This window comes from Vipera berus (assembly GCF_964194415.1).
Source record: "Vipera berus genome assembly, chromosome: 6".
Taxonomy (NCBI): domain Eukaryota; kingdom Metazoa; phylum Chordata; class Lepidosauria; order Squamata; family Viperidae; genus Vipera; species Vipera berus.
Genome location: NC_138208.1, coordinates 8,719,451 through 8,743,871, shown reverse-complemented (window position 1 = coordinate 8,743,871; position 24,421 = coordinate 8,719,451). Strand labels below are relative to the sequence as shown.

The 24,421-nt window shown below is 45.1% G+C and overlaps 2 protein-coding genes across 2 annotated transcripts in view; both read left to right on the top strand.

Moving 5' to 3' along the window:
• RASSF8 (Ras association domain family member 8) overlaps window positions 1-23,814 on the top strand; it is a 92,275-nt gene extending 68,461 nt beyond the window's left edge. The window contains exons 2-5 of the mRNA XM_081330847.1: window positions 14,308-14,509; window positions 17,581-18,467; window positions 20,723-20,867; window positions 22,975-23,814. Of these exons, the coding sequence (XP_081186973.1) occupies window positions 14,407-14,509; window positions 17,581-18,467; window positions 20,723-20,867; window positions 22,975-23,096 (1,257 nt within the window). The 5' untranslated portion in view covers window positions 14,308-14,406 and the 3' untranslated portion in view covers window positions 23,097-23,814. The remainder of the gene's footprint in view (window positions 1-14,307; window positions 14,510-17,580; window positions 18,468-20,722; window positions 20,868-22,974) is intronic.
• On the top strand, window positions 4,192-5,468 carry LOC308670463 (histone H2A, sperm-like; the record flags this gene model as incomplete). The annotated part of the gene is made up of 1 exon (XM_081331975.1): window positions 4,192-5,468. One exon carries the CDS (start codon window positions 4,192-4,194, stop codon window positions 4,639-4,641), a length of 450 nt encoding a protein of 149 aa, XP_081188101.1. The 3' UTR covers window positions 4,642-5,468.
• Window positions 23,815-24,421: the final 607 nt, after the last annotated feature.

Genomic DNA, 24,421 nt, shown 5'->3' with positions numbered 1-24,421 from the left:
CCCTTCCAAAACCTGTGTTTGTGTATTTATTGTAGCCTGTTAAGATTACAGAGTTGCCCCTATTTGTATTAAACCTAAATATAAACAATAAAGCTCATCTTCCTTCCCCTGTCCTGACCACTTTCTATAGAGGGACGATTGAGAGCTTCGTGTCATATTGCTTTACAATCTGGTTTGGAAGCATCCCTGCTTCAGACAGGAAGGCGGTGCAGAAAGTGGTGAGGATGGCAGAAAAAATCATTGGCAGTTCCCTCCCTTCAATCCAGGACTTAGCACACAAGCGTTGCTTGAGCAGGGTCCGCAAGATTGTCTGGGACACTACACACACCCTCTTCACGACCTGTTTTCCTTGTTACCTTCTGGGAGGAGGGGACTCTGTGGTATCCGAAGCAGAGCCTCCAGATTCAGCCACAGCTTTGTTCCATACAGTATTAACCTTGTGAATGCTAAAGCTTCCTCCTTCCGTTATGCATTCAAGATGGACAGTATTTAATATGTTATTGTCATGTGTTCTGTACCAGCCTGCTACCGGCCCTGCAGAAAAGGCAGGGACAACCCCTTTACAAGAAGGCAAGAGGCTGGAACTAAGCCTGCCAAATTTATTAACATAAAACAGAGCAAAGAGAGCAAACACGAACCATGAAACAGGAGCTATTCAAAAGGTTGCCTTCAGCAAACCAGCCCTCCCACACATTCCCCTTTTAAACAGTTCAGGGCGTGGCTTCTCTCTGCCTCCTTCCGAGGTGCCCCATTGCCTTCCTCTGTTTACTCCTGATTGACTGCCTCCTGCGTCGGGCGTCCTTGAACAGGGCCAGCTGTGGGTCATCTTCATCCACGCTGTCAGGCTCACACAGCTGGGTCTGCGTCATAACCAGGTGGGAGGGGCCTGGCTGAGGGCTCTCATCAGCAAGCTCTCCAACCCCCTCAGCAACCTCTCCAACACCCCCCTCCTCCTCCTCTGAATCGTCCGACCCAACTGCCGAACCCACAGGCTGACCCTGAATCACAACATCATGTATATGTAGGGGGTGTGGGTCTATACATATGTTGTACGCAGTATGCTTTAGGTGTGTGTCATGTATGTGTTTCACTTTGAGAGCGGGCAACTCAATTTCATTTTTGTTGTGTGCCGTTGTGCCCACAGTAAAATGACAATAAAGATTATCTTATCTTAATGACCCAAGCTGTTTTTATATAAAGAAAGACAATGTGTTGAAGCCTGCTTTCACATTTTCAGACTAACGTTTCCCTTTCAGCATTTGGTTTTGGATAACTTTGGCAGAAAATGCAGATAGATGTCTTTGGTTTCAGCAAAAGAAGAGTTAAATTACTTATTTTTTTGAAGGAAAGCAGATGCTTTAGAACAGAAACATCCCAAATGCAGAACAAATGTTTTCCATCAAGTTCCTGCCTAAAATCTTAAAACCCTTTTTTTTTTGCATTTTATATATATACATAAGAGTTATGACACACTGTGGATAAATAACCTTGTTTAACAATCCGCCCTCGTTTTGTAAATCTGGCTTGCGAAATGTAACTTTGTAAGTTTTGTTTTTTCCTTCAACGCAGATGGAGTGTTTGTATGGCAGTGTCGCCGTTTAATTTTGAAACTTCCATTCTTCCACAAAACTTTTTACATGTTTCGGGATGTCTAAAAAGCTTCATGCTCTGTTTGTGGTTTTCCATTTCCTTGGCCAGTTTACATTTCTGAAGATACTAACAACGGTGAAAGAAGTCTAGTAAGAAAAAAAAGACCGGCTGGGGGGGATTTGAGGAGTCCTGACTAGATCGGGGCTTTTCAACCTTTTCACCCATTGTACCACTTTTAGGATATGGCAACATCCGAGGACCACCAGTCGCCTAACAAGGGGTCAAAAACTTGAGAACCAAAAAAAAAAGGAAAAAAGTGATAAAGTACAGGTAGTCCTCGACTTACAACAGTTCGCTTAGTGACTGTTCGAAGTTACAGTGGCACTGAAAAAAGTGCCCCCCCCAATCCACAGCCGAGGAAGACGCCTGCCTGCCCACCCGGCGGCGCTCTTTCTCCTGTCCGAGGTTTTCATTGTTGTGAGTATTTCTGTTGAGGATTGGCAGCAGGGGCGGGGTGGGGTGGGTGTCTGGTTTTTATTCCTCCCCTCTCTGCTGGGTGGTTGCAGCAGGTTTTGGTCACTTCACATGACTCTGGGACACTGTGACCGTCATAAATATGAATCAGTTGCCAAGCATCTGAATGTAAATCACAAGACCCTGGAGATGCTGCAACATTCCAACTGATCGGCGCTTCTTCTGGGCTCAGCAGAAGCGCCAGGATTAGCGCCGAGCTCCAGCTGGAGCCTGGCGCTGATCCTGGCGCTTCTGCTGAGCCATGACAGCCCCGAAGAAGCGCTGATCCTGGCGCTTCCGCTGAGCCCTGACAGCCCTGCAGCTCCAGCCGTCTCTTGCTCAGGCTTGTGCGGTGCTGCCATCGGTTCAGCTCATTCCCCTCCCCCGCTACCACTTCACTAGGATGGTCGCGTACCACCTGCCAGGTCCCAATGTACCACAGGTGGTACCCGTACCACTGGTTGAGAAGCTCACTAGAAGACCTCTGAGGCCCTTTCCAGCACTGTGGATTCTATGACTCTCACTTTGCAGGTGAGTATTACAGAATAACAGAATTAACAGATTTGGAAGGGACCTTGGAGCTCTTCCAGTCCAACCCCCTGCTCAAGCAGGAGACCCTATACCACTTCAGACAAAAGGCTGTCCAGGTCTCTTCTTAAAAGCCTCCAGTGTTGGAGCATTCACAACTTCTGGAGGCAAAGTTCTTCCACTGGTTGATTGTTCTCACTATCGGGGAAATTTCTCCCTAGCTCTTGGTTGCTTCTCTGTTTGATTAGTTTCCATCCGTTGCTTCTTGTCCTGCCTTCTGGTGCTTTGGAGAATAGGTTGTCTCCTTCTTCTTTGTGGTGGCCCCTCAAATTTTGGAAGACTGCCATCATGTCGTTCCTAGTCCTTCTTTTCGCTAGACTAGCCATACCCAATTCCTGCCACCGTTCCTCAAATGTTTTAGCCTTCAGCCCCGTGATGATCTTTGTTGCTCTTTTCTGCACCCTTTCTAGAGTCTCAACATCTTTTTTATATCGTGGTGACCAAAACTGGATGCAGGATTCCAGGTGTGGTCTTACTAAAGCTTTATAAAGTGGCACTAGAACTTCACATGACCTTGAGTCTGTCCCTCTGTTAATGCAACCTAGGATTGCATTGGGGTTGGGTTTTTTTTGGCTGCTGGGTGTCAAAGCGCTAGACTCCAAATGTGATATGGTGGACACTTCACAGTGGCTTGTTTTACTGTCCAATTTTTTTTTTGCACCTTACTGGTGTTGCGAGTCACGACCTCTCCACAATCAGAAATGGTTGGAGAGGCAAAGGAAGCACAAAGGAGGAGATTTCAACCCCCTTTTCTTTTTTTTCTTTTTTTTTATTGAAAAGTTTTACAGTACATTTTATTTTTAACAAAACAAAACAAAACCCCTCCCAACCCCCTCCCCTCTTCCCAACCCTCCCCAACACCTCCCTCCCTCCCCCTAACCCATCCCCGACTTCCCAGAGCTAAATACAAGGTGTAAAAGTAGAAACAATCATAATCTACCATATGCAAACAACAATAAACTATTAAATCTATCGCACTTTAACTCTTATAAAATAACTACAAGCAATATAAATATCACATCAATACTTATTCAAATGCTAAATGAAACTTTTTAGTCCCATATTTATTCTGGATGTAATCAATCCATTTTTTCCACTCCACAATATATCTCTGTTGCGAATGGTCAACCCCCTTTTCTTCAGCCAGGGCCTGTCTACCTTTAGCCTGGATAACAATGCCCTGGGCATCCTATTTGCTACGCTCTGGCCTATCAGCACCCTTGTTGCTAGTCCTTAATGACGTCATAAAAGGGCTCTGGTAAATGATGCGTGGATTTTTTTTTCTCCTGCTAGCCCTCCAAATGATAGCTTAACCTGGAAGGCTAGGAAAATCCAAAGGCTGGAAGATCAAAAGAAGACAAGAGGGCAGAAGGGCAAAATCAAACTCAAAAGAAAGACCACCTGCAGACGAAACACCGAGCAGCGAGACAAGCACAAAAACCGTCGCAAACCACGCAGTGGGGGAAGACTTCAGGGTGGGGTGCCAAGCAGGAGTGGAACATGTCTGACGATCAGTGTGATTCCGAGAGCTTTGAAGATCTTGAACCAGAAGCATCTTGCAGAAGAGGGCGGAGGAAGCCGAAAACCTCCCGTTCTTGTCGGGCAGGATTGATCTTCCCAGTCAGCCGGATCGACCGATTCCTTCGGAAAGGAGATTACGCCGAGCGCATAGGGTCGGGAGCCTCCGTCTACATGGCCGCGGTGCTTCAGTACCTGACGTGTGATTTGGTGGACATTGCCGGAAACATTGCGATAGGGTCCCATCGGCGTCGGATTGCTCCCGGCCATTTGCATCAAGCGGTCAGTGGCGATTCTGAACTCCAGCTTCTGTTTGGAGGGGTCGTGACTCAGGAGAAGAACTGTCCAAGAAACTCACCTGCTACCTCTTCCAGAAAGGGGAAGAAATCGAGCAAAGGAGGCCTACGAGCTCCGGATGCCATTGTGGCGTAAACGGAAGGCAGTGCCATTTATCCAGACATGGAGTGAAAGCTTTACTATCCAACGGGGCGCAGAAATAAAAGCTGCTCTGAAGATGGGCTCATGGTGGTGTGAATATCTTTATTTCCACCCAGGTGAATTGGGATGGAGGAGACCAAGAAGGTGCCCCTTTGCTGGGTGTTTTACCTCAGGGTGGAGACCTTGGTGCTCTCTGAGCTTGGTGGTGTTCTTGCAGATGTTTCATCACCCAACTAGGTCACATCATCAGGGCTAGAAGGGAATGGGATTAGGAGGGAGGAGGAGGAGGAGGAGAAAAGAAAAAAGAAAGAAAGAAAAGAAAGAAAGAAAGAGAAGAGGAGGAAAAGGAGGAGGAAGAGGAGGAGGAGAAGGAGGAAGAGGAGGAGGAGGAGGAGGAGGAGGAGGGAGAAAGAGAAGAAGGACAACAACAACAACTGTGGGAGGTCCCTGGTGCTCTGAACTTGGTTTTCCTGCAGACTTTGCCTGACCCAACTAGGTCACATCATCAGGGCTAGAAGGGAATGGGATTTGGAGGGAGGAGGAGGAGGAGGAGAAAAGAAGAAAGAAGAAAGAAAGAAAGAAAGAAAGAAAGAAAGAAAGAAAGAAAGAAAGAAAGAAAGAAAGAGAAAGAAAGAAAGAAAGAAGAAGAGGAGAAGGAGGAGGGAGAAAGAAGGAGAAGAAGAGGAGGAGGAGGAAGAGAGAAAGAAGGAGAAGAAGAGGAGGAGGAAGAGGAGGAAAAAGAAGAAGAGGAAAAGGAAGAAGGGGAGGAGGAGGAGGAGAAAAGAAAAAGAAAGAAAGAAGAGGAGGAGGAGGAGAAGGAGGAGGGAGAAAGAGAAGGAGAAGAAGAGGAGGAGGAAGAAGAGGAGGAAAAGGAAGAAGGGGAGGAAGAAGAAGAAGAAGAAGAAGAAGAAGAAGAAGAAGAAGAAGAAGAAGAAGAAGAAGAAGAAGAAGAAGAAGAAGAATTATTATTCTTCAACAACAACAACAACTCTGGGAGGTCCTTGGTGCTCTGAGCTTGGTGGTTTTCCTGCAGACGTTGCCTGACCCAACTAGGTCACATCATCAGGGCTAGAAGGAAGTATAATTATATAAGCAGAGAGCAATTCCCCTTCTCTCTAGCACTGATGATGTGACCTGGTCGGGTCATGAAATGTCTGCAGGAAAACCAACAAGCCCAGAGAGTACTAAGGACCCCGTGGTTCTTCTCCTTCTCCTTTGCTTTCTTCCTCCTCCTCCTCCTCCTCCTCCTCCTCCTCCTCCTCCTCCTCCTTCATTCCTCAACTCCCACTTCCTTGTAGCACTGATGACATTCCCTAGTTGGCTAATGAAACATTTGCAACAAAACAGCCAAGCTCAGAGAGCACCAAAGACCCCACAGTTCAACCCTGAACTTCAAATAACAGCAGTGTTTGAAGGACCAAATCTGGGTGGGTTTATCCAGCCCTTAGACATACCGTCCGTTCCAGCAATGAGAGAAGTCCACTTTTCAAGACTTGGATTATGACCAAAATCCTTTTGTCATGTGTTGTTTTCTCCCACTTGCGTGATGTATTGTGCATAGGAGAAGATGTTTTAAGACACAGTTTCTCCTTAGCAATGAGTTTTGAGTTAGAAGTTTTCAGTCAGAACTGAAGAAGCTTCTTGGATGAGAAGCAAAACATCTGCAAGGGAAAAAAACCAAAGTCCATTTGCCTTTTGTAAAAGCACCTTTGGGACAACCGTCACCTGGATGACTGAGAATCTCCCTAGACAATTAGAAACTCAAAACTTTCATTGAATGGCCCAACCTGCATTGGCTTCATTCTGGTTTGAATAATAATAATAATAATAATAATAATAATAATAATAATAATAATAATAATAATAATAATAATAATAATAATAATAATAATAATAATAATAATAATAATAATAATAATAAGAAGAAGAAGAAGAAGAAGAAGAAGAAGAAGAAGAAGAAGAAGAAGAAGAAGAAGAAGAAGAAGAAGAAGAAGAAGAAGAAGAAGAAGAAGTTGGAAGGGACCTTGGAGGTCATCTAGTCCAAACCCCTGCTCAGGCAGGAAACCCTATACCATTTCAGGCAAATGGTTGTCCTCCACTCTCTTCTTAAAAATTTCCAGTGTTGGAGCATTCACCACTTCTGGAGGCAGGTTGTTCCACTGGTTAATTGTTCTAACTGTCAGGAAGTTTCTCCTTAGTTCTAGGTTGCTTCTCTCCTTGACTAGTTTCCACCCGTTGCTTCTTGTCCTTCTTTCAGGTGCTTTGGAGAATAGCTTGACTCCTTCTTTGTGGCAGCCCCTGAGATACTGGAACACTGCTATCATGTCACCCCTCACCCTTCTCTTCGTTAAACTTCACATACCCAATTCCAGCAACTGTTCCCTATATGTTTTAGCCTCCAGTCCCCCCAATCATCTTTGTTGCCCTTCTCTGTACCCTTTCTAGAGTCTCAACATCTTTTTCACATCGTGGTGACCAAAACTGGATGCAGTATTCCAGGTGTGGCCTTACCAAAGCATTGTAAAGTGGTATTAGTACTTCACTTGATCTTGATTCTATCCCTCTGTTATTTGTGCCACAGTTCTTCAGAATTCAGCACATCATTATCTTTCTACTTGTGTCCTGGCCACTTTTTACAGAGGCACGATTGAGAGCATTTTAACAAACTGCATCACTGTCTGGTTTGGTGGCGGCAGAGCCTCTGATAGAAAGTCCATACAGAGAGTGGTAAGGACAGCCGAGAAGACCATAAGAATTTCGCTGCCTGGTATTCAGGATGCTGCTTATAAAGCGCTCATATGTGCTTAGAGCTCAAAGCATCGTTAGAGACCCCACACAACCACTTTAGTGTCTGTTTCTGTTGCTCCTCTCTGGGAGGAGGTTTTGAAGTATTTGTAGCAGGACTACCCGATTCTGTAATAGCTTTCTTCCCTTTGACATCTGTCTGGTAAACTTGCAAGATTCGTTTTTCTCACTATGCGCATGTATACATAATCTGAACTAGACTGGGTTGTTTTTCTGTGTCATATAATATATGTGGGCGTACACATAATTCTGTAATTATTTTTGTCATATTTATGTTGTGTATATCGGAGATGGTGACCCTTTGAGAGCTGAATGCAGTGAAATTTCACTTTAATGCATGCTGATTAGTATATATTCAAAGGGACAATAAAGTACTCTATTCTATTCTAATCTGGGATGCGGTGGCTCAGTGGGTTAGGACGCTGAGCTTGTCGATCAGAAGGTCAGCAGTTTGGCGGAAGGTCAGCAGTTTGAATCCCGAGTGCCGCGTAACAGAGTGAGTGCCTGTTACTCGTCCCAGCTTCTGCCAACCTAGCAGTTCGAAAGCACGTAAAAATGCAAGTAGAAAAATAGGATTAAGCTGGAAGGCTTCAAACCCTTTAAGCCTAAGAGTGGCATGTGAAAGAATAGAATTAAATGGGCCACCACCTGTTCCATTAATCTTTTCCCTCATTCTCTTGAAATCATTTGATTGTAAAAGTAGGCATGTTGTCAGGATACCAGCCGGGCAACTTTTGAACCCATCGAAAAATCAATGACGTGGAAGAGCTGATAATAGCAAAGGTGGTCTTCGACCTACAAACCCCAACTGAGCCCAAATTTTATGTTGCTAAGTGAAACATTGGCTAAGGTGAGTTTTGCCCCACTTTCTTGCAACAGTTGTTAAGTGAAACCTTTCCACTGGTTAAATTAGTCACCCGGTTGTTAAGTCAATCTGGCTTCCTCATCTATTTTGCTTGGTCAGAAGGTCGCAAAAGGGGATCGCGTGATTCCGGGACACTTTGACCGTGGTAACTGTGAGTCAAGTTTCCAAGCATTTGGATTTTGATCACGTGACCACGGGGATGCTGCAACGGTTGTTTAGTGTGAAAAACGATCCTAAGTCACATTTCTTCAGTACCATGGTAACTTCACACAGTCACTAAGTGATTGGTCGTAAGCCTAGGGCTGACTGCCTGCAAAGGTTTCTAGGATGTAGTTCCCAAGCAGTTAGTTAGATCTTATGCTTTTCCTGCCTTGTTAAAATTCTGCATACTTCAATATTTACACAGTTGTGAGATTCCTGAGCTGGGTTTTGTACAGTTGCCAAACGGGGACTGGGACCACTTTATCTGGTGCTCTCAAAGGTTATCCACAAGAGACGAAATGGATTAATTTATGGCTGGAAGCAAAATATTTTTTTTTAAAAAAGACATTTTTAAGTCTTTTAAGACAGAGAGATAGACGAAAATGGAGGAAAAGCCCCTAGCATAGAGATCCACCTACATTTTGTCCCGGGTTAAGTTGCAGATCTCGGAAGAAGGTGACCAAATAAAAAAGGAGGAATTCTCTAGCTTGTAAAAAAAAATCAATTATAAAGAATGGAATGGACTGGAACAGAACAGAATAACAGAGTCAGAAGGGAGCTTGGAGGTCATCTAGTCCAACCCCCTGCTCAGGCAGGAAATCCTACTCCATTTTAGACAAATAGCTGTCCAATCTCTTCTTTAAAAACTTCCACCATTAAAAACGGTGGAAAAGCGGAGTATTTTTGCACACATTGGTGGGAAGGAAGAGTGAGAGAGAGAGAGAGAGAGAGAGAGAGAGAGAGAGAGAGAGAGAGAGAGAGAGAGAGAGAGAGAGAGAGAGAAACAGTGCAAGGGGGGGGGAATTGAGATTCAAGCAAGCCGGCAGTGTGCTTTTGGTTAAAACACCCATTCCCTTCAAATTAGGATATTCTTTTATTTAACAACTTTAACGCGAACGCTTTATTCCCCTTGGTACTCTCGAGGTTTAGCTGCCATTTCAACTGGCACGATTTGGAATAAAAGAAATAAAATTATTTATGGGGATTGAGGTGGTGCAGTAAGCTACATATAACACGGCACTGTTATAGGCTAGTTGCATATAATGTAGCAGTGTTATATTTTGCACAGAAAGACGCAGTATGTGTGAATCAGTGCTGTGGATAGCAGTTTTCAATGATGGGGTAAGTCTTACGGGAGTCTAGTGCTTTATCTGCTTTATGTCAACAACATTCTCATTTTCCTACAGAGTAAAATGATACTTATTTAATACAGATAGTTCTTGACCTGGTTTAGTGACCGTTCTGAAAAAAGGGACTTACAGTTGGTTGTTTACACTTACACCCATTGCAACATCCCCCTGGTCACATGATCAGAATTCAGAGGCTTGGCAACTGGCTTGTGCGTTCGACGGTTGCAGTGCCCCAGAGTCATGTGATCAGTTTTTGAGAACTTCCTAGGAGCAAAGTCAATGGGGAAACCAGATTCAATTCCAACAACCGTGTCACTGAGTGCAGTGATTTCCCCTTAACAACTGTGGCAAAAAGAGGAGGCAAAACTCACGTCACAAATGTCAACACTTAGCAAGAGAAATTTTGAGCTCAATTGCAGGCGTAAGTCGGACACGACCTGTAAATGAATTGAGTAACAGAAATGCATGGTTGTTGTTTTTTCCCTTGCTCACTTGGAAGCAAAATAGGCCACGAAAGCAGGAACACGTATAAAAATGGGCTTTTTTTATGCAGGACCAAGGTTGCAGTCGACAAAATTGCGAAGCAATGTATGCAACAGGAGCAATTTCAATGCCTCTTTGTTTGTTTTTTCAATTTTCTTCACCATTGCGGTTTTGTGTGTGTGTGTGTGTGTATGTGTGTGTGTGTGTGTGTGTACACAATAATGATTAGAGAGGATACGTAGATGTATTGATGCATTCTTATGGTTTTATTGTTTGGAAGTTGGAACTTAATCTTTCAGCATATACACTGTAAGGATTAATAAATGAATTGCATAATAGATTATGATCTGTTTGTTTGTTTTTATTAAGAAATGTGTTACCACCATCGTTTGAATAAAAGAATGAATAGGTTTGCTTGTCCTCTTTCCAAGAGCCCTTTGCAAAAGGAATAAAGAGTATTCAGACTAGCAGAAAATAATGCAGCCTGCCATTTTCTGCACCGGTAAAAATATCTGACAAGAGTCACCCCATTGTCACACTTTATTATCTTTTAAATCAAGCATCATCCTATGACATACACAGACAGACACTTATTAGGGGAATGAGTCATTGCCATCCAGAAATTGAATTCCTGTTGCTCAAATGTATTTCTAAAAAAGCTAATTTGTGGCTGCTACCCAGAGAACTATTTTAGATTTAACCAAAAGATCCTGGGGGGGGGGCGCGGTGGACTGGACCACAATACCAACCTCTCTATACAGCTATTCCTCGACTTACCATCACAATTCAGGCCAAAATTTCTGTGGCTAAGCGAAACATTGGCTGAGTGAGCTTTGGCACATTTTACGACCTTCTTTGCCACCGTTGTTAAATGAATCCCTGCAATTCTTAGTTTAGTAACCCGGTCCTTAAGTGAATCGGGATTTCCCCCACTGACTTCGCACGTCAGGAAATCGCCAAAGGGGATCACGTGAGCCCCCCCCCCCGGGACTCTGTGACCATCACAAACAGGAGACCGTTTTCCAAGGATCTGAATTTTGGTCCTGTGACACCGGGGATTGCTGCAAGGGTCGTAAGTGTGGAACACAGTTGTAAGTCAGTTTTTTTCAGTGCTACGGGCAGTTGCGGACAACTCTAAATCAGGCTTAAGTGTAATGGATTGTGCACCTGAAGCAGCAGAGGAAGAAGATTTTTGCCAACTCAGCTTTCCCAGAAAGAGACCCAAATTAAGAATCAATGCAGTCCCAAGATGGATGGAGAAATGAAGGAAGAGCGTCATACTCTAGAACAGGGGTCTCCAATCCCCGGACCATGGACTGGCAGTGGTCCACGGCATGCCAGAAACTGGGCCGTGCAAACAAGCTAAGCCACATCTGTGAGATGGAGGCAGCAGTGAAACCCCTTCCGATCCACGGACAAACCTCTTTCCACGGAGCTGGTCCCTGGTGCCCAAAAGGTTGGGGTTCACCGTCCTAGAACATCTCAGGAAATATCTAGTAGCTTACAAAGTGATAGCTTTAATTTGGCAAGATTCTGTCTGTCATTTAAGTAAATAAAGCATTGGAATTGATGGGAGTTCACTGGGATAGGATGACTCCTCCACAGCAGTTCATAGCTTATATTAGTGATGGCGAACCTTTTAGAGACCGAATGCCCAAACTGCAACCCCAAACCCACTTATGTATCGTCAGGTGCCAGTTGGGCGTGGCCCATTGAGTGGGCGTGGCTGCAGTGGTAAGGGCAGAAAGGGTGGGACTAAAAAGTTCAACCAATCAATTCAACTTTGCGAGATCTTTTTTTTCCTGCAAGAAGTTGAAATTGATTGGTTGAACTTTTTTTTTTGGCACACGGTGGCGGAAAGCGAAAAGGTTTTATAAAACCCAGCTGAAGGCCTACTAGGACTGGGGCGATGGCGCATGTGCCCACAGAGAGGGCTTTGCATGCCACCTTTGGCACGCGTGCCATAGGTTCACCACCACGGGCTTATATCTATAGTAATGCAGATCACCGCTTTAGTCTGGCAAGATTCTGTCTGTAGGTGAACAACAATAAAGACACGAATGAGAAGTAACTACACGTGTCATTCTTGATTCTTGGGGACTGAGAGGTAGTGCTGTTTACTTACGTCTTCTACCACCGCTGCTGCTGATGGTCACTGCTTGTAAAACCTGTTTTGAATCTTAAGTCCCTGCAGTTGAAATTTTAAGGACCCTGTTTTGAACGTTTGTAGTCTGGAAAAGCTCTGAATAAAAATCCCCAGGTGCCAAACTTTTGACACTTCCGTGTGTTGTTGGTTGATCAAAGTCTCTTGAGGACTTGGGTTGGTGTTCCTGCTTCTTCACTACTTGGAAGGAAAAAGGGTAAAAATATAAATCTGTACAATGAGCAGTGTCCTTTTTGAGCTCGTAATAACCGAATGATTCCCCTCCGTTTTCTGCGTTATCGCTCTCTGGGCTTTACAATGGCATGAGACACTGGCAGCTATGCTTGCTCCATTGGCTTTTGCCTTGAATGCTTGTTAACATCATTGAAATGACTCCTAGTATTTGTAAGGTCAGTTGAATTAACTTAGAATTGTTACCTTTCTAACTGTTCATTAGTGACCGTTCGACGTTCCAGTGGAACTGGGAAAAGCGACTTGTGGCCGTTTTTCACACTTTACGACCGTTGCAGCATCACGTGTTCAAAATTCAGATACTTGGCAACTGACTCATATTTATGACGGTCGCAGCGTCCCCTTTTGCAACCTGACAAGCAAAGCCAGATTCACTCAACAGCCGTGTTGCTAACTTAACAACTGCAGTGATTCACTTAACAACCGTTGCAAGAAAAGTCATAAAATGGGGCAAAATTCGCTTAACTGTCTTGCTTAACAACAGAAATTTGGGGCTCTGTTGTGGTCGTAAGTCGAGGACTTACCTATATTTTGCTACCGTGTTTCCCCAAAAGTAAGACCCAACTGGAAAATAAGCCCTAAGCCTGATTTTTTTCAGGATGCTTAAAATATAAGCTCCACCCCCCCCCCCAAAATAAGCCCCAGTTAAGATGGTCAGCCAGACGGACACATTTAGTACCGTATTTACCAGAATATGAGCCCTAACTGGAAAATAAGCCCTAAGCCATCTCTTGGAGCAAAAAATTAATATAAGATTCTGTCTAATTTTCGTGAAAACACAGTAATATGTTACATCAAGACTTCGCCTTTTTAAATACACTGCTAATACGTTACAACAAGACTTACAACACCTAGAAAGCTCTGTTGCTGTTTTTACTTATCTTCACCATAGTTAAAGCTTTTTCCAAGTGCTAATGGCGGTTCTATTATAACCACCACCGCAATAATAAAATCGTATGCCAAGAGAACTAATTTCTAGTAATTTTCTTTGTAATAACAATCTCTGGCTACAATCTGAACTCGGATAGGGGGGGAAAAGAATATCTAAAGCGACAGGAAGGGCTGCTTTTAATGAGGAACACGTTGCAACATAACCTAATTTTAAAGCAATGTTTGTTTCTTGAATTTCGAGTAAGGAATGTCAGCTCAATCCAATTTTTTTAAAAAAAAAAAGCTAATAATGGATCCAGTGTGCTTTGGTGGAATGTGTGGTCTTTTTAAATACAGATAGTCCTCAACTTACAACAGTCAATTTAGTGACCGTTCAAAGTTACAGCAGCACTGGAAAAAAAAGACCATTTTTCACACTTACGGCCATTGCAGCATCCCCGTGGTCACGTAATGAAAATTCACACGCTTGGCGACTGACTCGTATTTACGACGGTTGCAGGGGGGGTGTCACATGATTCCCTTTTGCCACCTCCTGACCAGCAAAGTCAAGGGGGGAAGCCAGATTCACTTAGCAACCGTGTGACTAACGTAACAACCGGAGGGATTCACTTAACAGCTGTCACAAGAAAGGTCGTAAAGTGGGGCAAAACCCAGCCAGTGTTTCACTTAGCAACAGAAATGTTGGGCTCCGCTGTGGTCGTGAGTTGAGGACCGCCTGCAATCTGCTTTCTTGAAAAATTGTTTTTTTGCATTCGCATTGCGATTTTTAAAGGCACAAAATTGTACGGGGGAGGAAAAAACACTTCGGGCCTTAAAAATCCTGCAACTAGTTTCTTGGACATAATTTAAATGATAGCCCTTTAACTCACCCACCCAATCGTCTTTTCCAGATAATAATTCCCCAGCATGTTGGCGCTCCCAGACATAGCTGTAAACATGACCTGATTTCTTGAGGACTATATGCATGGCCGTCGGGTGATCTGCGGACCATGGAGCTGAAGGTGTGGGTTGACGGAGTCCAAAGGATTGTTTGTGGAGTCACAGAAGTTACAACTTGTCAGGAAGTGGTTATAGCGCTTGCCCAGGCTATAGGTGAGTATGCAGTCCTGATATTTATGCAGGAGGTTGAGTGGGAAGGGCTTATCGTTCATTCTGTTGGATCGTTGGATCTGTCCTGACCAAACTGGTAACATGATCAGTGTACATCCTAACTGCTGATGTTACCTAGCTGGGTCATGAAATGTCTGCAAGAAAACCACCATCCTCCAGAGAGTACCAAAGACCACCACCTCCTCCTCTTCCCCCCCTCCTCTTCTTTTTTTCTCTTCCTCCTCTTCCTCCTCCTCCTCCTCCTCCTCTTCCCTGCTAACTGCCCTCCTTTCTAACACTGATGATGTTTCCTAGTTGGGTCATGAAATGTCTGCAATAAAACAACCATGCTCAGAGACCCCCAAGGACCCCACAGTTCAAATCTTTAAGCAAACTCCCCCCCTTCTAGCACTGATGATGTTCCCTAGTTGGGCCATGAAACGTCTGTAAGAAGACCACCAAGCTCAAAGAGCACCAAGGACCCCACAGTCATCTCCTCCTCCTCCTCCTCCTCCTCCTCCTCCTCCTCCTCCTCCTCCTCCTCCTCCTCCTCTTCTCCCTTCTAGCACTGATGATGTTCCCTAGTTGGGTCTGAAACATCTGCAAGAAGACCACCAAGCTCAGAGAGCACCAAGGACCCCACACACACACAGTTCAACCCTGAGCTACAAATATTCTCTTCTAAAGTTAGTGAGATTTCAGATCACGACTCAGGTACAATAAGGATAGTTGTTTACACAAAGGAGAGTAACAGTTGTAGATCAGATGTGGTAAATGACTTCACTGTGCGCTTATGGAGATATCCCAAGAGACAGAACATGTTATCCCGCCTCCAGTTAGATTTCCCTTTTGAATTGGACAGCCGCTCTTAGATCGGTCCCCGAGCTCAATGGGATAGATAAAATACTTTGAATTTGAACCGTGTTGACCTTGAAAAGCCCTACTTCTAAGCCAGTGGCATTGGGCTCAGAACGGCATCAAAGCTCCCTCGTGTTGGAACAGCTGTTTCGGATGCAACACAAGTCGCTTTTGAGCTGGTAAAGTTCTAAATTCGAAACGTTTCACTCCGTATTCTTGGAACCCGAGTCTAGCCCTCCCTACATTTTAACGATAAACATATTGGAACTTGCAAGACTTGGAAGGTCTGAAGGTTTGGCTTCATGTGTCCTGGACATAACTTAAGTCCAATCTACTCTGATCAATGAGACTGAGGGCCTCGCTAGGCGGGAGATAATTCGTCTTAATTGCAGGAGATTTTGGAGAAATCTAAACTTTTCTCAACTATATTTGGATGATTTAGTAGCCAGGAGAGCTCTTGCCTGGAACATTTGACAGCTAGATATAGTTAGTCCTCAACTTACAACAGTTTGTTTCACGACACTTAGGACCTTTTTGCAGCTATCCCCGTAGTCACATGATCAAAATTCGGATGCTTGGTGACCGACTCACATTTGCGGTGGGGTCATGTGATTCCGTTTTGTGACCTCCTTGAGAAGCAAAGTCCGTGGGGAGGCTGGATTCACTTAACAATGGTGTGACTAATTTAACAACCAGAGGGATTCACTTAACAAACGTGGCAAGAAAGGTCGTGAAATGGGGCAGAACTTACTTAACACATGTCTCACTCAGCAACATGAATTTGGGGCTCTGTTGTGGTCGTAAGTCGAGGAAGGCCTGTAGCGGAGGGAGCATTGAGGTTTTCTCATCTTGGCTGCTTCAGAACACAGTTGCATTCTGGGGTTTCCAAAACAGTAGTAGTATGATAGTTGCCTCTCTCTCAACTGGCCTGTATTACGTTTCCAGTCCCTGGATCCATAAAGATGCCAATTGTAAGCACCTGCGTGGTTTTAATACTGCTGCCAATCTTCTAGGCCAAGGGTCCCCAACCCCTGGTCTGTGGACCAGTACTGGGCCACGGCATGCCAGCAACCAGGCAAACAAAGCCCCATCTGCGGGATGCGGGCAGCACACAAAACCACGCACTCTCCGGTCCGTGGAAAAACCTCTCACCACGGAACCAGTCCCTGGTGCCCAAAGGTTTGGGGGCCTCTGTGCTAGGCAGCTCAGAATTGCTAACACTTGGTCAGTCCAGATCAAGAAATAAACCTCAACAAAGACTAAAAACTGCTTTTGTTAACATAGTCTAGTAAAAAAAAAATCTTGCAGGCCCGATTCTGCTTTACTTCCTCCATTTATTATGTGGGTTTTTGATTTAAAAGTTTAATTCACTTCAAGCTAAAAATTTTTTTGATGGAGTTTCATTATCAAAAACTACTGCGCCGATGCAGTAGTTTCTTCGTGTTATGATGTGACTTTTATACATGCCTCTCCGATAACTTTTGTAGATGTGGCTTGTTCGTTTGCTAAGTGGTCGTGCTCGTGTAAATTGGGGTTAAATTATCATAAGCTACTTCTACCAGTGCATTAAGTAATTTCTTAATATTATGAAGTGGCTTTCCGTACTACTTTTGATGATGTGGCTTGCTAGTTTGCAAATTGGTGGGGCTAATGTAGGTTCCATTAAGTTATCACAAACTACTTTAACCAGTGCAGTAAATAGTTTGATTATCTAACTTTTAAAATTGGTGTCTGCAGCTCTTGTGGTGCACCTCTGCCCTCTGCTGGCTCATTCCTATCATTGCAATTACAGTTAGTCCTTGACGTATGACCACAATTGAGCCCAAAATTTGTGTTGCTAAGGGAGACATTTGTTAAGGGAATTTTTTGCCCCATTTTACAACCTTTCTTGCCACCCTTGTTAAGTGGATCGCCGTAGTTGTTAAGTTAGTAACACGGTTGTTAAATTAATCTGGCTTCCCCGTTGACTCTGCTGGGGATCACATGACCCAGGGACACTGCAACGGTCATAAATGTGAGTCAGTTGCCATGCATCTGAATTTTGATCACGGGATGACCACGGGATGCTGCAGTGGCCGTATGTGTGAAAAACGGCCATAAGGCACTTTTTTCGGCGCCGTTGTAACTTCAAACAGTCACTAAATGAACTGTTACAAGTCAAGGACTACCTGTGTGTCCATGCTCTTCTTTCTTTCTCTCTTTCTTTCTTTTTTTAGGTCGTACCGGAAGGTATACCTTGATAGAAAAATGGAGAGATACAGAAAGACATTTAGCACCTCACGAAAACCCTATCATTTCTTTGAACAAATGGGGGCAGTACGCAAGCGACGTGCAACTCGTCTTGCGACGTACCGGGCCATCGCTTAGCGAGCGGCCGACTTCGGACAGCGTGGCTCGGATCCCGGAAAGGACTTTGTACCGACAGAGCCTCCCTCCCTTGGCCAAGCTCCGGCCTCAGAACGACAAGTCGATTAAAAGGAGAGAGCCCAAACGTAAATCCTTGACTTTCACCGGCGGCGCCAAAGGATTAATGGACATTTTTGGGAAGAGCAAAGAGCACGAGTTCAAGCAGAAAGTCCTCCACTGCAAGACCACGGCGGATGAGTTGAAAAAGCTGGTGCATCTCCAGACGGAGAAGTTGCAGTCGGTGGAGAAACAGCTGGACACGAACGAAGCCGAGATCAGATACTGGGAGCAGAAGTTCAGCTTCAGCCTGGAGGACGAAATCCTCAAACTGGAGCAGAAGATCAAGCGGAACGAGGTGGAGATCGAGGAGGAGGAATTTTGGGAAAACGAGCTCCAGATTGAGCAGGAAAACGAGAAGCAACTGAAGGAGCAGTTGCAAGAGATCCGGCAGAGGATTTTGGACTGTGAAAGCAAGCTGAAGGACTACGTGGTCCAGATCCAACACATGGAAAGCGGCTTGGAAGCAGAAAAATTGCAACGGGAAGTCCAGGAGGCCAAAGTCAATGAAGAAGAAGTCAGGGAGAAGATCGACAAAGTCAGAGGAGAACTTGACCTCCACGGCCAACAAAGTCTCCGCCTGGAGAACGGCATCAAAGCTGTGGAAAGGTCTCTGGGACAAGCGGCCAAGCGGTTACAGGTGGGATCCATTTTCTGTGTCTCCAGAGATTTTATTATTTATTTATTTATTTTAATCCCATTTATATCCCGCCCTTCTCCGAAGACTCAGGACGGCTTACAATTTAAGCACAAACCAATGTGCTTAGCAATAGCCTTCATTCTATGTATATGCCTGCTTATTAGGGCTTTTGGGCCCCCCCAAGCGGCATTATTACAAAGTCAGCTTATTGCCCCCAACAATCTGGGTCCTCATTTTACCTACCTCGGAAGGATGGAAGGCTGAGTCAATCTTGAGCCTGGTGGGATGCGAACCTGCACTAATTGCAGGCAGCTGGTGTTACTTAAGGAGGCATTAGCCCACTGCGCCACCAAGGCTATTAGTTGATCAAAATATGAAATACAAAAATAAAAAGAAAAATGAAGATGAGGGAAAAATTAAGGGAGAAAAGGGGAAAGAGATGGGGGGGAAGCATAAAAGGAAAAAGAAAAAGACAGCCATTGGCCTCCAACTCCTTTTGGCGCAGTAAAGGTAAAGGTAAAGGTTCCCCCGCACATGTGTGCTAGTCGTTTCTGACTCTAGGGGCCGGTTCTCATCTCCGTTTCAAAGCCGAAGAGCCAGCGCTTGTCCGAGGACGTCTCCGTGGTCATGTGGCCGGCATGACTAGACGCCAAAGGCGCACGGAACGCTGTTACCTTCCCACCGGAGTGGTCCCTATTTTTCTACTTGCATTTTTTACGTGCTTTCGAGCTGCTAGGTTGGCAGAAGCTGGGACGAGTAACAGGCGCTCGCTCTGGTGCGGTAGAATAAGGTAATAACATAAAACCTCGACTTTTTACTTGTATATAATACTGTACATACTTTTTTTAAAATAACATTTTATTAGTTTTCTAAGATTACAATTCATAGGTACTTAGTAAACAACATGTTGTCTTAGTCCATTTGTTTTTCTAAACAATCTCTACCCCATTTTTCCAGCCATTGGTAAAATACACCCCACACTTGGAAATATTCTGTGTCTCCCTTTTCTTTAATCTTCAGGGTAAGTCTATCCATTTCTGCAAAGTCCCAACATTTTCTTAATTACCTCTTCTTCGGATGGTGTTTCCTTAATTTTCCCAATACCGAGCAAATGCAATTCTTGCTGCTGTTAATACGTGTAACATTAAGTAGACGCTTTCTTTATCGTATTTCCCTGATAGTATACCTAGTAAAAATACCGTACAGACTAACCTTTTCTATAACAACTAGCCTATCTAATCCGCCAAACCCAAAAGGATCGCTTTTGTGTCAATAATCCTTGTCTCGTAATAGGAAAGTCATGCTAAGGCTCCACGTGTTGTGGTCAGTCAGCTGCCAGCAGTCAGAGGAGGAGGAGGAGGAGGAGGAGGAGGAGACTGGGTCAACTTGTGGTCCGGAAGGCTCTGATGAGGAAGCAGAATCAGAGCCAGAGCCAGGACCGCCTGTCTGTGCCCAGGCGGAGAGGCAGCTGTTTTGGGGGCCTGAGCTGAGTGAGGGGGAGGAACAAATGAGGCCCATCCCAGATGGGTGTGGAGAGGAGAGAAGAGCAACGGAAGACAATAAGCCGAGTCTCAAGGAAAAAGGAGAACTTATACCAGTGATGGCGAACCTTTTAGAGACTGAGTGCCCAAACTGCAACCCAAAACCCACTTATGTATCGTCGGGTGCCGGGTGGGCGTGGCCCATTGGGTGGGCGTGGCTGCGGGGGTAACGGCAGACTGGGTGGGACTAAAAAGTTCAAATCAATTCCAACTTTGCGAGATCTTTTTTTTTCCCCCGCGAGAAGTTGAAATTGATGTTTAGGGGGTTGGAGGCTAAAACGTACGAAGAACGGTTACAGGAATTGGGTCTATCCAGCCTAGTCTAATGAAAAGAAGGACTAGGGGGGGGGGAAGAGCATGAAAGCAACCTTACAACATTGGAGGGGCTCCGACAAAGACAAAGGGGGGGGCGTCAAAACTATTTTCCAAAGCACCAAAAGGCAAGACGAGAAACAACGGTTGGAAAGTAACCAACTTGGGAGAGAAGCAACGTAGAACTAAGGAGGAATTTCCTAAGAAATGGCAGGGCAATCCGTCAAGGGAACAGCTGGCCGCCAGAAGTTGTGGGTGCTCCATCGCTGGAGGCTCTTAAGGAAAGACTGGACAGCCCTCGTCTCCTGCCAGAGCAAGGGGGCTGGACTAGATGGCCTCCAAAGTCCCATCCAACTCCCTTACTGCTAACTGGATCTGCCTTAACTTTCTTCTCCTTCTTAGGAAAGAGAACAAGAACTGGAGCAGCTGACGAAAGAACTGCGTCAAGTCAACCTCCAACAGTTCATCCAACAGACGGGGACCAAAGTCACGGTCCTTCCGGCTGAACCCATTGAATTGGAGGCTTCGCACCCAGAGCTTGAGAAAGGTACTTTTGAGATGGCCACATGCTCTCCTGCCCCCTCCCAACTTCCTAAAATAGGTCTTAAGGGGGATCCGTTGAAAGTTCACCATTGGTCTTTTGAGGGTTGGGCAAAAAAGCTTGGAGAGATGTGGACAGGTTCAACTGATTTGCACACAAGCAAGAAGCCCTTCCTTTGTAAATGAGGGTGGGGGGGAGAGAAGATAGTTACGTTAGGTCAGGAGTGTCCAACCTTGGAAATACCTATGGACTTCAAATCCCAGGATTCCCCAACCAGCAAGGGTTTAAAGTTGCCAAGGTTGGATCTCCTTGCATTAGGAGTAGCGAGACAAGCTGGTGAGACAAGAGAAGGTTGACCCAGCCTTCCATCCTTCCCAGGTTGGTAAAATGAAGACCCTGATTGTCGGGGGCAAGATGGTGACTCTGTAAACCACTTAGAGTGGGTTGTAAAAGCATTGTGAAGCGGTATATAAGTCTTAAGTGCTGTTCTATTCTATTTCTATTCTATTCTATTCTATTCTATTCTATTCTATTCTATTCTATTCTATTCTATTCTATTCTATTCTATTCTATTCTATTCTATTCTATTCTATTCTATTCCATTCCATTCCATTTTCCTGGTGGCATAGGGATCAGAATGCAGTATTGCCGGCTGACTCTGCCCACTGCCAGCAGTTCGATCCTAACTGGGTCAAGGTTGACTCAGTTTTCCATCCTTCCGAGGTCGATAAAAACAAGATCCAGATTGTTAAGGGCAAGATGCTGACTCTGTAAACTGCTTAGAGAGGGCTGTAAAGGACTATGAAGCAGTATATAAGTCTATTGCTATTGCTACCTACCCTACCTTTTGCCTTGCCTTTCCTTGCCTTTCCTTCCCCTCCCCTTCCCCTTCCCTTCCCATCTTTCCTTTCCTCCCTTTCGCTTTTTCTTCGTACCGAACTGTGGTGGCACTGTGGTTAGAGTGCAATATTCCAGGCTAATTCTGCCCACTGCCGGCAGTTTGATCCTGACCAACTCAAGGTGGACTCAGCCTTCCATCCTTCCGTGGTCGGTAAAACGAGGACCCAGATTGTTGGGGGCAACGTGCTGACTCTGTAAACCGCCTAGAGAGGGCTGCAAAGCACTGTGAAATGGTACATAAGTCTATTACTATTTCTTCGGTTGCGTCTCTCATGAGGGTACAGTACAGTCCTTGACTTATAACCACAACCTAGTCTTCAACGTACGACCACAATGGAGTCTGAAATTTCTGTGGCTAAATGAGACATTGGTTAAGTGAGTTTTGTCCCATTTCATGGTCTTTCTTGCCACAGTGGTTAAGTGGATCTCTGCAATTGTTAATTTAGTAACGCAGTTGTTAAGTGAATCTGGCTTCCCCATTGTCAGAAGGTTACAAAAGGGATCATGTCACCCCAGGACGCTGCAACTGTCATAAATAGGAACCAGTTGTGGAGCATCCAAATTTTGATCACGTGACCCTGGGGATGCCGCAACAGACCTGTGTGAGAAACGGCCATAAGTCACTTTTTTCAGTGCCGTTGTAACTTCAGTCACTAAATGAACGGCTGTAAGTCGAGGAGCACCTGTCCTGAGAGGTGGGTGATAAGATTAATGACGGAGCTGAACATGGATGGAGACACTCATTCCTCCATCGGTTCTTCCACCCTTAGGGATTTGCAATCCACATTTAGGCGGTGTTCTGTTCCAGCCTACAACCGGCCCTGTTTGTGTGTCAGGGACAACCCCTTTTTTCTTTTTACAGTCAATAGGCTGGAAAAACCCAACCCAAATTTATTTACAGTTCAAACAGTTCTCTGCTCTGCTCTGCTGGATTGCCTTCTGCTTCTAGCGTCTCTGAACAGATTCAGCTGTGACTCTTCTGAGTCCGACACCTCGTACTCACACAGCTGAGCCTCATGAGGAACACGACTGGAGGGGCCAGGCTGAGAGTCCTGCAGTGCATCAGAGCCTCCCTCTGACACCAAAGGCTCTCCAAACCCCTCCTCCACCTCAGAATCATCGGACTCAGCTGCTAGGAGCACAGGCTGACACTGAATCACAACAGGCGGGACCTGTTCAAAGATGTCATACTAACCTAGTTCTTCTCCCACAGAACCCGTCTTTCAGACCAGCTCCCTCAAACGCCCGAGTTCCTCCAGGCAGCTTCCCAGCAACCTCCGGATCTTGCAGAACCCGCTGTCCTCTGGTTTCAACCCCGAGGGCATTTATGTATAACAGCCTGAAGTTCTTCAGGAAAGGACTTTTCAAGATACCAAGGACTGCACGGCCCGTTTCCTCCTGTTGGGTTTCTTCTCCCCGTGACCTGTGGAGAAAGGAGGAGACCCAATCTGGCTTTCTAAAACTGTCACACAGGGGCATGTCATTGCCTGATTTTTAATCCGATTTGCAACAAACATGGAGTCCTGCGCTGGGCGCTGATTACGATGAAAAAGTAACGGAACGGTGGAGGCCGTTGCTTCCAGAACAGCCATGTGAAAATAGCTTTCTTTCTTTTGTTTTGTTTTAAACATTATTACTGCTATTTCTGAAACATTTGGATAAATATTTCTTGGCAGGCATCCATGGCTGATCAGAGTCCCCCCCTCCCTGCTCCCCCCAAAAATACTCACTCTCTATGCCAGGAGTGGGGAACGATAGCCCTTTTATGACTTGTGGACTTCAACTCCCAGGGTTTCTGAGCCAACATGGCTGTCTCAGGAATTCTGGGAGTTGAAGTCCACAGGTCATAATCGTTCCCTACCTCTGCTCTATGCAGTTGGATTGGGGATTAATTTATTCCATTTTAATTGAAGAACATGTGAATGCGGGCACATCCTTTCTAGTTGCAGGTCTTGCTTTAAAGCAGGCCTTGCATTACCCCCATCCATGGCCGTTGCTATCTAAGATGCCATTTTCAATTAAGTTGTCCCTCTGTCCTTCTGTACTCTTGTGTAGCAACACTTTACACCAGGGGTCATCAAACTTGGCCCTTTTAGGACTTGTGGACTTCAACTCCCAGAATTCCTCAGCCAGGCACGCTGGCTGAGGAATTCTGGGAGTTGAAGTCCACAAGTCCTAAAAGGGCCAAGTCTGAAGACCCCTGCTTTACATTATGTTTTGATAAGAGCTTAGTAGACCTTCCTCAACCCGTTGCTACTTGGGGATGTGGTGATGAAGCTGCAACTCGGGGTGAGGGATATTAAAGAAAAGGCAAACGTATAGCCTTACCCAGTTACTACTAGGTTGCAAGCTTTAGTATGTTTCATAATTGTTCATGCTAGGAATGTCTACTCCTGTAAGGTGGCCGAAAGAGAGTTGAAGGACAAAAGTTGGATAAAGTTCCATTTTAGGTCAGGTTATAACTTGGGTTTTGCCCTTAATGATGCCATGCCTGCAGCGTGAAAGGTGTGTTTGTGTACGTGTGTAGGTGCGTAAGGGAGAGAGAGAGAGAGAGAGAGTCTACACAGGTATGAATGAATGTCTGTGACGATCAAAACAATGTGGTGTACCATCACCACAAAGAGTCACAACATCCAAACGTGTTGAAGCTTAAAAGAAAA